This window comes from Choloepus didactylus, chromosome 22 (genome assembly GCF_015220235.1).
Source record: "Choloepus didactylus isolate mChoDid1 chromosome 22, mChoDid1.pri, whole genome shotgun sequence".
Classification (NCBI taxonomy): Eukaryota; Metazoa; Chordata; class Mammalia; order Pilosa; family Megalonychidae; genus Choloepus; species Choloepus didactylus.
The window spans coordinates 608047-620386 of NC_051328.1; the positions used below are offsets into that span (position 1 = coordinate 608047).

Here is a 12340-nt window from a genome sequence, read left to right on the forward strand (position 1 = left end):
TTGCTTGGAGTGTGCCCCACCCAGCTGTGGGAGATGATTCCGATGAGATGTTCCCATGGAGGCATGGCCCCGCCCATTCAGGGTGGGCCTTGATCAGTGGAGCTATATAAATGAGCTGACTCAGAGAGAGGGAACTCACTGAGTGCAGCTGGGAGTGATGTTTTGAAGAGGAGTAAGCTTGCTAGAGAAAGCCGTTTTGAGGCCGGAGCTTTGGAGCAGACACCAGCTGCCTTCCCAGCTAACAGAGGTTTTCTGGACGCCATTGGCCATCCTCAGGTGAAGGTACCCGATTGCTGAGGTGTTACCTTGGACGCTTTGTGGCCTTAAGACTGTAACTGTGTAGTGAAATAAACCCCCGTTTTATAAAAGCCTATCCATCTCTGGTGTTTTGCATTCTGCAGCATTAGCAAACTAGGACAAGGTTTTGTCATCAACCCATTTTTTTAAGATGGTTTTGTTCACACACCATACATTCCATCCTAAGTAAACAATCAGTAGTTCTCTGTATGGTCACATATTTATGTGTTCACCACCTTCACCATTATCTATGTAAGGGCATCTACATTTCTTCCACAAGGCAGGAGGGAGAGTCAAAGAAGGTAGAGAGGCAAAAGAAAGAGGAAAAAAATGACAGCTAGGAAATAGCAAATGGAAAAGCAACCTTAAATCAAAATAGAGTAAAGAGACAACACCACCAATGTCAAGTGTCTAACATGCCTCCCCTATCTCCCCCCTCTTATCTGCATTTACCTTGGTATATCACCTTTGTTACATTAAAGGAAGCATAATACAATGATTCTGTTAGTTACAGTCTCTAGTTTACATTGATTGCATCCTTCCCCCAATGCCTCCCCATTTTTAACACCTTGCAAGGTTGACATTTGCTTGTTCTCCCTCGTAAAGGAACATATTTGTACATTTTATCACAATTGTTGAACACTCTAGATTTCACCAAGTTACACAGTCTCAGCCTTTATCTTTCCTCCTTTCTTCTGGTGTCTCACATCCTCCCAACCTTCCTCTCTCAACCATATTCATAGTTGTCTTTGTTCAGTGTACTCACATTGCTGTGCTACCATCTCCCCAAATCGTGTTCCAAACCATGCACTCCTGTCTTCTCCTATCACTCTGTAGTGCTCCCTTTAGTATTTCCTGTAGGGCAGCTGTCTTGTTCACAAAGGCTTTCACTGTCTGTTTGTCAGAAAATATTTTGAGCTCTCCCTCTTATTTGAAGGACAGCTTTGCTGGATATAGGATTCTTGGTTGGCGGTTTTTCTCTTTCAGTATCTTAAATATATCACACCACTTCCTTCTTGCCTCCATGGTTTCTGCTGAGAGAGCCGCACCTAAAGGTGATGTATCTCACCTGTCTTTAATTTTGTGGAATTCTCATTGTTACTTCAAATAACCACCCCCTTGATTACTTTCTCTTCCTTTCTTGGACTTGAAGTGTATGAATGTGGACATTATTAATTTTTTCCTCCATTTTTCTTCACTCTTCAACTTTCCTTCTCTTTATTCAATCTTGATGTCTTCCAGGGTTATTATATAACTGAGTTGTTCAGCTCAAAAATTTACTTTTCAGTTGCAACCACTGACTCTAACTGAGTGATTATGTTCTGTGTCTTATTGAGGTTATTTTATGCCAAATGTTTCCACTTTGTTCTTTATGATGACTTGTTCTTTATTTCTATGATAAATATCCTCTCAAATTTCTTCAAATTAATTTATTATGGCATACTATTCTGTGATCTCTTTTGTTTAGTAAGTTTTCTTCCTTTCATGACAATTTTTCCATGGAGGAAAATTGCCGTTTTTATGTGAGAGCTCATACTCCTTGATACCATAGAAGTATCAGATACTTTATTGATTGGTAAGGAAGGAAGGATATGAGAGTTTGAAACTCTTCTAATGAGTTGAAGAGGAGGAAAAGGATATTCTTTAAAAACACACTCACTTTCTTCCTCCCACAACAAAATACCCCTGCCTCTAATTTATCTCTCTTCAGGAACTATATATTCCACAAAATTTCTCCCCCTATTTAATCTTCCATACTCAAATGAAAGGGGTGTATGGGTCCAATGGACTGTCTGCACCATTTTCCTTCTGCACAAATACAGATGCAGTATTATCTTTTTAAAAAAAATTCAGTTTTATTGAAATATATTCACATACCATACAATCATCCATGGTATACAATCAACTGTTCACACTACGATCATATAGTTATGCATTCATCACCACAATCTGTTTCTGAACATTTTCCTTACATCAGAAAAAATAAGAATAAGAATAAAAAATAAAAATAAAAAAAGAATGCCCAAACCATCCCCCTATCCCACCCTATTTGTCAGTTAGTTTTTCTCCCCATTTTTCTACTCATACATCCATACACTAGATAAAGGGAGTGTGATCCACAAGGTTTTCACAATCACACTGTCAACCCTTGTTATCTACATTATATAATCATCTTGAGTCCAGACTACTGGGTTGGAGTTTGGTAGTTTGAGAAAGCAGGCACCATTGGCTTCAGTGCCTTCTGCTCTGCCTTATGGAGGTGATGTGGCAGACTATGGAATACCCAGAAAAATGTATGTTTGGAGGGATGGTGCACAGTGTAATGACCAAAAAGATCTCCCAAAATTATTCCCTGTTGTGGGCCTTGCTCCCATTTCTCAACCCAAGCACACATATCTCCATATTCAAGGTCATTAGTGTGTCTGTTTTCCTAAGGCTTCTCTCAGCACAGTGAAATGATGATGATGATGATACTGTACTTCTTTTTCTTTAGTGATTTTTCTCAGAATGGAATTTGAGTAAAAGTATTAACTCCATTTCTCTGTTGTCTTAGCTCTTTGGGTTTTCAGATAATGCTGGCATGAGGATTTTGAGAGTGGGAACAATTTTAATTCACAACCACTGAATTTCCTACTAATGATGAATAGTTGATTCAATGGATTAAATGGAAAAAAGGGAAAAAATAAAAGAAATTACTGCAATTTTGACTTGACTTGGTGCAGCAGCTCATAATATCCAGCCGCATTTGGGAAGATCTTCTAGGAATTACATGAACCCTATGAGGAAAACCTGTTAGCTTGGAAGGCACTTGGCTGGCATCTTCTCTGGGGTTCTGGTTTCAAAATGGCTTTCTTCAAAAGTCTCTAGGCTTTTCTCTCAGCTTCTCCAGAGCAAATTCTGTGCTAGTATCTCCAAAGCATCAGCAAGCATCTGGCCTGTGTGGCTCTTTCTAAAAGACTCCAGTAAACTAATCAAGACTCACAGAGAATGGATGGGGTCACACCTCCATAGAAATAATCTAATCAAAATTGTCACCTACAATTGGGTGAGTCACTCTCCATGGAAACAACCTAATCCAAATATCACACAGGATTGGATTAAAAGATCATGGATTTGCTTGGAGGACATAACAAGCACACCAAGTGTAACTCACAGGCCCTTGGGCATCCATCCCTCTGAGCTTCTCACTTAAACAAGGGCACTCACACCTGTATACACATTTACGTCTCCCCACTCACCCCCACATTTGTATGCCAACCCTGCACACACCCTCCACTCAACCACCGTGCACACCCTACCCCCATTTCACTGCCCCCCCCTTACAAAAAGGGGCAGATGGTTGATGATTTCTTCCATATGCCAGTAGGTGGATGCTAGTAGGTGGATACCACTCCCATAATTCCAAAGTGTTCTTGTTTGTCCTTAACTGCTCTGAGCCTCAGTTTCCATGTTGGCAAAATGGGAAGGATAATAACATTGCCAAACACACAGGGTATCTGTGAGTCTCAAGTGTGGTTTGCACACATATGAAATCATTCTGCAAACTTGTCAAGTGTTACAAGGGATCTAAGGAATTATCAATGTCCACCCCTCATGCTGGTTTGAGGCTTATGTTCCCCAGAAAAGGTCATGTCCTTTTAATCCATTCTTATGGGTGCAGACCTGTTGTGGGTGGGAACTTTGATGAGGTTGTTTCAATTGAGATGTGACACACCCCATTCCAGGTCAGCCTTAATCCTTTACTAGAGTCCTTTATGACAGGATAAAAGGTAGAGACATTTAGAGAGAGCTTAGAGAGAAATGCCCCGGAGAATCTAACAGAGGACCCACAGATGCTCAGAGAGGAAGCCACTGGAATCAGAAGCTGAAAGCAATGGAACTTGGGGGAAGGACCAGCAGATGCTAACAGTGAGAAAGAGGAACACCAGATGCCAGCAGCCTTTCTTCAGAGAAGGTACTGTCCTGTTGATCTATTAATTTGGACATTTTCATGGCCTTAGAACTGTAAATTTGTAAACCAATAAATCTCCATTGTAAAAGCAAATCCATTTCTGGTATATTTCATTCTGGCAGCTTTAGCAAACTGAAACACACCCCAATCTACTGAAGAGGAAGCAATTGGATTTTTTAAAAAGGACTTCAGGACAAGGCTAATGGGAGAGAGGAGAGCTAAGGTTTTGAAAGGCATAGGTACTTAATGGTCAAGTGACAGTTGTCAGCCAGTCAGTACAGGGAACCCCAGCTCCTCAAACACCCCACAAAACCCCTCCTTGGTCTTGTAGCAGTGAACATCCATCAGCAGATATGCTGGGCAGCCCCTTCTGTCACTGGCCCTTGGGATTTATGGAGGTCTTCTCCACCTGCAAGGAGGAAGGTGGGAGGTGATGCTGGCCTTCTCTGAGACCCTCCCCCAAACCCAGGGTGGAGGCTCCCCAGAGCACTCCCCAACCCCCTGCCCACACATTCAGGGTTCACTATTCCACCCCTATCTGTGCCTGGAATCCCTGGCTCCTGTCAAGAATGGTCCAGTATACTGGGAGGGGGCAGAGAGCTGAGACCAGGGCTACAGCCAAGGAAATCACCCCCTCCCCCCACCCATGTCCACCCCATCTTTGCTTCTAAGGCATCTCAGCCATGATTGGGATCACCTCTCACCCTTGGAGTCCCTCCCCCCCAGCTAATCCCATCACACAATCACCTGGGGCTTGCTTGTAAGATGTCTTATTCTTGGCTGTGAGAAAAAAAGAACACAAAACCAAAGACTAGGTGGGTGGTAGGCAGAAGTGGAAAGAAATGAGGTGAGGTAGCTCCCAGACCCCCACCTCCCCCTGACCCACCACTGTGGGCCCTTTCCAAGGTCAGACCCAGTGGATTTCCCATGTCTGTAGGATCTGCATGGCCCACAGGGAGGTGTGTGGCTGTGGAGTGGGTGTCCTTGGGCTGGGGACTTCTATGAATGTGACAGGGTGGTGGGAGCAGGAGGCAGGGCCTTGGCAGTAGCTGCTGATCTGCAGGTGGGGAACAGTTCTGGACAAAGGGATGGGGAGCTCAGCATTCCTCTCTATAGACATCCCAAGCAGACTAGGCAAGATGGCCTCCCACCCCTTCATTTCTTCTCCACTGACCTCGAAGCCATGTTTTCCAAAACAGAATGCCAGCCACCAATAAGGCAACAAAGAAACTGGTGATGATAATCACATCTTTGGGTCCACAACAAGAAGATGGTTCTAAGAGATGAAAAGAGGCATGTCCCCCATATCATGGAACTGTCTCCAGGTGTCCTGGGGCCCTTCCCTGCCCCTTTTCTCCCCACTCCAGCCAAACCCCAACTCCTCACCCCAGGCCACAGTGAGTGTGCTGTTCAGGCTGGGGTGCTGCACATGGCAAGTGTACTGGGTTTCTGCCACACCCTTGCACACATGCACAGCTACCCATGTCTGGTAGGTGCCATCACCGCTGGGCCGTGTCTCCACCTGCTCAGTCTCTAGAGTCAGCTCTTCCCCACCTAGCCACCAGCTCAGTGTTATGTCCTTTGGGTAGAAGCCCAGGGCCCAACACCTCAGTATGGCACACCCATCCTGGGCCAGGTGCTTTGTCACTTGTACCTTAGGTGGCTCTGCAGGGAGAGAAGAGGAAGTCTGGTGAGAACTGCTTTCTGCCCACCCCCATGTCTTTACCCCTGCTCCTCTGCCTTCTTCCAGGGGTGGAGGAAAGGGAGGACATGGAGACAGGTTCTCTCTCCAGGGATGCACTAAACTATTTGAGGTATAATTGACCCATCACCAATTGTGCTAAAGGGGGCCTGTCCTGGGAATTCTCATGTAGATGTGACCTCCCACTCCTAATCCCAAGGTGTGTCCTGGTTGGGCTGTTGGGTCCTGTATGGACATACCCACCCCTTCCTCCTATAGAGACCCTGGAGGTTCCTCAAAGACTTTACATTTTTCCTCATGATTTCCTGTACACAGTAGGTGCCTAATAAATATTTGCTAAATGAAGACAAAAATGATGATCCTTCCCTCACCATAGATTTGGGTTTTTAGAAGTATTGGGTTAGGAGCCAGAGAGCCTCGGTTTGAAGCCCAGCTCAACCTCATTCCAGGTGTGTGACCCAAGGCAGGCACCTTAGTCCCCCCATCTTCGAAGGCTTAATGGGGATTAATAGCTCCTTCTTCTCAGGGTTGTTCAGAGGATACAATGAGATAATGCAGGTAAAGGACTAAGAACAACACCTAACACCAAGTTCAACACTCATTTAACACACACTAATAGGATGCTTTGGGGAGGCAGGCACAGTGAGGGCAAGTTAGCCCAAGACCACACAGCCAGCAAGTCATGAAGCCATTTCTGGATCTGGAGGGCTGGGCTCCAGTGTCTAAGCTCTGACCCATTATACCCTCCTCTCATGATCAGGCCATCTCCTCCTGGCTTTATTTACCCTGTCATCCCCTCAAAGAATGTCTTCCCTATTATCACAGTCAGTTCACATCACACCCACTCAAATCAACAACCATCTACAAGGTGCTGGCTGCTCTGAAAGTCCCACTTCCCCAGACAGTCTCCATGACCTCTGTAGCCCTGCAAGACCTCCACTACTCAGCACCCCCATGCACCAACCTCCTGCACTGTCTGTCCCAGCCCTTGTGTCTCAGAGCTGTGATGCCTCCTGTATCTCCAGGCCCAGTTGCTGGGGTCAGGAAAAGTCGAGAACACACCAGCCTGGGGCCTGTGGAACATGTTTAGCATAAGGAGGGTGTCTGGAGGCAGAGGGATGAAGGGTCTCAGTTGCCATCAGCCTTAGTGTTTCTGAGACTGTTGGGGGACACTATCCACTGGAGCCAGGGGTCCATTATTGAAGGTTGTTAGAACCCTACAATAACTTCTGACATCAACTACAATGCAATTCTGGCTCTACCAGAAGTTAAGCCAAGTTCTCCATCCCCATGGGACTGCCTGGGGCTTCCTGGACCACCCACACTTCTGACCAGCTGGCTACAAAAAGACCTCCTGAGTCACCTCCAGAGAACCTCCTTTTTCGATCAGATGTGGCCTCTCTCTTTCTCTAAACCCAACTCTGCAAATTACCCTCCACCCCTACATGTGACATGACTTCCAGGGGAGTGAATCTCCCTGGTGATGTGGGACACGACTTCCAGGGATTAGCCTGACCCTGACATTGAGGGATTAAGAATGCCTTTTTGACCAAAAGCGGGGAAAGAAAGGTAACAAAATAACATTTCAGTGGCTAAGAGATTTCAAATAGAGTCAAGAGGCTATCCTGGAGGTTACCCTTATGCAAGCTCCAGCTAGACAGGCCAAATGGCCACAGTATGCCAAACTCTTACTAAGAGTAGTCCCAAATATCTAGGTCCCTATCTGAGACTTTATAAAAGTTTCACTCACTAAATTTACTTTTCCAAAACAAATCCTCCAGATAGTTCCTATGCCAGATAAGTCCCCAAACCCAGAGGCAACAGCCTCTTCAAGAATATCAACCAGATCCATGCACTTCTCCATAATGTCAACACCCCTTTTCAATATGAACAAATTAGGGTGCTCACTGCCCAGATACCCTTGAAGAATGAGACAGTGATCAAATAAAAGGGAGGGGTAGCAACAGACAAGATAGGATTTTACAAAGGATTATGAATACTGAATCTTTATATAAATATTGTTTTTTATTTTCTAGGGAACTAGAATCACTAGAAGGAAATAACTGATGTGGTGGAACTGTAACATAAAACATGCTTCAAAATTTGCTCTATAGCTCCTTGTTAAATTGTACTTTGAAAGTTATCACATTTCTGTGTATATGTTATATTTCACAATAAGGAAATAACTGAAATTGTGGAACTGTAACCTATAACATTCTTTGAAATTTGCTATTTGTCAAATCATACTTTTAAGGTTATCAATTTTCTGTATATATGTCAATATTTCACAATTAATAAAAAGACCCCTGAGCTACCTGATTTAACCCACTTTTTCTACAGATGAAGAAAGGGAGGCCCAGAGTTAGGGGGTTAATTACCCAAGACCACCCTGTGGGGCAGACGAGACTCCAGAACTCACGTCAGGCATAGGACACTGGAGTGAGGACCAGAGGTCCATGCTTTGTCCTGCTCTGCTGTCAGCCATTAAGGCCTTGGTGGGCTTGTCTGAGAGAGGAGGACAAGCGCCTATCCTCCATGCCCTTTGTAAAGTGGGTTGGCTTCACTAATGTCAGGGGTGGCCACTTCTTGGAATCCCAGGGGCTGGGTCCTTACCTTGGCGGGTGAGATTCTGGCCACCCAACTGCAGGTATCTGTGCAGGGAGGTGAGGCAGAGGCCCTCCAAGTAGGCTTTGTCATACTCAGCATAGCAACGCTCCCTCTCCAACCAGGGCTTGGTTTGTATGGCTGCAGGCTCAGCTGACACCCAGCTCAGTGTCTCCAGGTCTAGTGACAGGTGGTCCTGCCCATCAAAGCCAAACTGCCAGAAGATGCTGGTGCTGCCGTCCTCCTGGATCTCACAGCCGAATGAGCGCTGTATACTGTGCAAGCCTGGACATGCCGAGCAAGAAGGCTGTAGCATGCAAGGGCCACAAATGCAGAGTTCCTGACCTCTGGAGAGAAGACCACCCCCCACCTGGGCAGAGAGCTGAGGGCTGACAGAGGAGAGGATGGGGGTGATGCAGCTCAAAAATGGGGTTCTCTGCCCAATGCACATAACAGCCAATCTATTACACTGGGGTTTCAAAGGGAGAGAGTTTACTGCTTTAAAGAGAGAAAGAGTTTATTGCAACTCAAAGCAAGGAGAACAGATACAGCCTATGGGTTTAAAACCTGTCTCCCCCAAGTCTAAGGAATTTATGATTTTTATGGATTCAAATAAAGGGAGATGGCATTGTTACCATTACAATAAGAAGTATAAACAACTACAATTTACAAATGTAAAGGAGCAGAGCTAATCTAGAGCTAAGCTAGAATAACCATTACAATAACCGGTATAAATACTGTAGTCAGAGGTTAGTTCTGGGCTGACTAGTTAGTTCCTTCATTAACACCGGGAGGTTGTCTTAGTGATAAGACTCTGAAGTTGTAAAACAGGATAAGGGGGTACAAGCATGGCCAGTCATGAAGTTTTTACAATTTGCAGTTCAGAGGGTTTCAATAATTTCAAGTATTTCTTTTTGGCTATTCTACAATATACTAGAAAGTAACAAAAAGGCATCTATGTAATGTTCAGTCATCATAATTTTGTTTTTAAATCTTAATTTTTGGGTTACAGGGGCTCCCAAAGGGGAGGGGAGGGAGCAGGGCATTAGTATTTTCTTTAATTGCTCCCCAGGAAATTCTCATGTGCAGCCAGGACGGAGAAGCTTGGTGGGCCTCTGTGAACCCCAGATTCCTCATGGAGGAAGAACAACTGATTTCATTGTGATAAGACACATTATTTTTATGTGCTGCCAAGAAGGAAGGGACTCTGCTATTTATGGATGTGAGATGCCTTCAATGGTAATAGTAAGACATGCTTCAATTTCAGAGATGTTAAAATGTGAAGCCAGATGAGCCTGGCAGTTACACTGGCCACTTGGGGGTCAGTCATGCTCATACTGGGCTGGTTCCACTGAGCCCAGACCCAGGACAGCTGTGCTGCCAGGTCAGAGCAGATACATCCCCTGCCACACAGCCCTTCTCAGTCTCCCTTCTTTACATCTATACTTTGCAGGCCTCTGGGGACCTGTGGCTTTTAGGGTGCTTATTTGGGTGTCTGGGTACAGAGCAGGAGGTTGAACTAACACTCAGAGTGTGCTGTGAGAACAGGCTGGCTTCCATGCCTGCTTTAGAGATGGGGAAGCCAGGCTGAGAGAAATGTCCCATCTCCCTGTGGCTGAGTAAAGGTCTCCACTTGCATCTGCCTCACTTCTCACCCAGGTTCTCTCTCCTACCTCAAGTTGTTTGCCTAGACCATTGGGTCACTCTTCCATCACATGGCATGGATGGCACTTGAGGGCCTGGCACTGGGTGTGTTTTGAAGTATTTGGGGAATTGAGGAATGAGGCAGGGAAAAGGATCCCCCAGTCTGCTGAGGTCTAGAACCCCAAGTAGTAGAGGGGAAGGCATTGTGGGCCCCCATGCTGGCTTGCAGGATGGCTTGACCCAGAATCAATTTTGAAGGCCTCTGTCTCCTGTGCTTGGTTGTTGTGGAAAGATCCTGGAAAAGTGGTACATCAGAAGTGTGCAAGAGCTGATCAGCTCCCCCGCCCCACTGGACAGACATGGGGCTGCCTGGACATCAGTATACAGCAGGGGTCAAAGAAGTAGGATGTGGGGAAGGGTGGCAGCTTCACTGCACCCCACAGAGAGCTCCCCATTGACATACCGCTGCTCCGGTTGTGGTATCTCATCATAGTCCAAATCTCCACCTGCTGCACCTTCTCCCAGCCCCTCTGCTTCTGGGTCTCCGTCTCCCAGTACTGGGCCTCTACAGGTGCCACCCATAGGGCCTGGGGCTTGGCCCTGCCCAGGCGACTGTCATACTGGATGAAGGGCTGGTCATCCACATAGCCCACAGCCAGAAAGTCAGGGAGGGCTGAGCCTGGTTCTGACAGAGTCAGGTAGTGGTAGTGGAGAGAATGGGTCCCTGTGGAAACACGGGAGTTGCTCTCAGGCTCCATCAGGATCTGCACCAGGAACTGTTGTGACCTGGGAGGGAGTGCGGGGTCCGAAAGACGCAGAACTAGGCATTTGGTTAAAAAAATATTTAAGGACATCCAAATTGTCTAAATAAATGAATACTCAATCAATCCAATCAGTCAATAAAACACAGGCCAGACTTTATGCACTAAGGCTCACGGACTTCATTCCTAGAAACTCCCTCCTACCCTCATCAGGGCCCACTTACACAGACTTTAAGTTTACCTGTAATAATGTGAGCATCTGATTTCCCATCTTGTGGTTAAAAACAATGTGATAAATTTTGGGGGTTGTTTTGAAGCTTAATTTATGTAAAAGTATTAATTCCACAAAGATGCCCAATAGAGCTCAGTCATCATTTTTAGCTTAAACCATTGCTGCCAAGCTGGTGGTGTCTTGATTTCCATTGCTGACTCCTTCCCACTCCCATAAACCATCCCATAGCAGTGTTTGATAATCTGTCTCTGCTGGTTTTGAGCTTTATGTATCCCAGAAAAGGCCATGTTCTTTTAATCCATCCCTGTGGGTACAGACCAATTGTGGGTGGGACCTCTTGATTAGGTTGTTTCAATGGAGATGTGACCCAGCCCATTCAGGGTGGGTATTAATCCTTTACTGGAGTCTGTTATGAAAAGATAAAAGGCAGAGGTATTTTGGAGAGGGCTTAGAGAGAAATGCCCTGGAGATGCTGAAAACCCACAGACAATCAGAAAGAAAGTCATTGGAACCAGGAGTGGAAAGCAATGAAGCCTAGGAGCAAAGGACCAGCAGACATCACCGTGTGCTTTGCTCTCTGACAGAGGAACTCCAGATGCTAGCAGCCTTTCTTCAGAGAAGATATCCTCTTGTCGATGTCTTAATTTGGATATTTTCTTTGCCTTAGAACAGCAAACTTGTAACAATAAATACCCATTGTTAAAAACAAACCTATTTCTGGTATATTGCATTCTGGCATCTTTAGCAAACTGAAACACCATCTCTTTTTTCTTTGAGTCTATATTCTGCCTGGAGCTCATTCTCTACCAGGCCCCCAGAGGCCTTAACTCATCCACTTGACTTGGTCCCAGAAAGGAAACCTATTTAGCAGTCGGTCCTGACTCAAGTTGTAATAAAAAATGCTGGGCCTTTTGTGCAGCACACCTCCAGTGTGGGGTAATTTTGAATGAGAGCATTTGAGGAGGGTGTATACATGTAAAACTATACCTCTAAATCATCATGTTGGAAGTATTTTAGGGCCCCCTTCTCCAGATTTATAAATGCAACTGAGGGACACACTGGAGTACAGTAATGAATTGAACAATCAGTTGACAAGGACACTGAGAAACTCTGAGGCAGAGTGATTGGTTAAGAGTGACAGTTTAGTG

General features: G+C 45.4%; 1 protein-coding gene across 3 annotated transcripts in view; it reads right to left on the minus strand.

The window, feature by feature from the left end:
- Positions 1–4264: 4264 nt before the first annotated feature.
- The window catches only part of LOC119518918 (H-2 class I histocompatibility antigen, Q10 alpha chain-like), a 51161-nt gene continuing 43085 nt past the window's right edge, over positions 4265–12340 (minus strand). Inside the window, exons 3-8 of one of the 3 annotated variants that reach the window (XM_037816361.1) lie at positions 10663–10923; positions 8565–8840; positions 5636–5914; positions 5424–5525; positions 4997–5029; positions 4265–4658 (exon numbers count right to left, since the gene is read on the minus strand). In XM_037816361.1, the coding sequence (XP_037672289.1) occupies positions 4594–4658; positions 4997–5029; positions 5424–5525; positions 5636–5914; positions 8565–8840; positions 10663–10923 (1016 nt within the window). In that variant the 3' untranslated portion in view covers positions 4265–4593. Of the gene's footprint in view, positions 4659–4996; positions 5030–5423; positions 5526–5635; positions 5915–8564; positions 8841–10662; positions 10986–12340 lie in introns of all 3 variants that reach the window. The other 2 variants (XM_037816362.1, XM_037816363.1) reach the window with 2 other exon arrangements.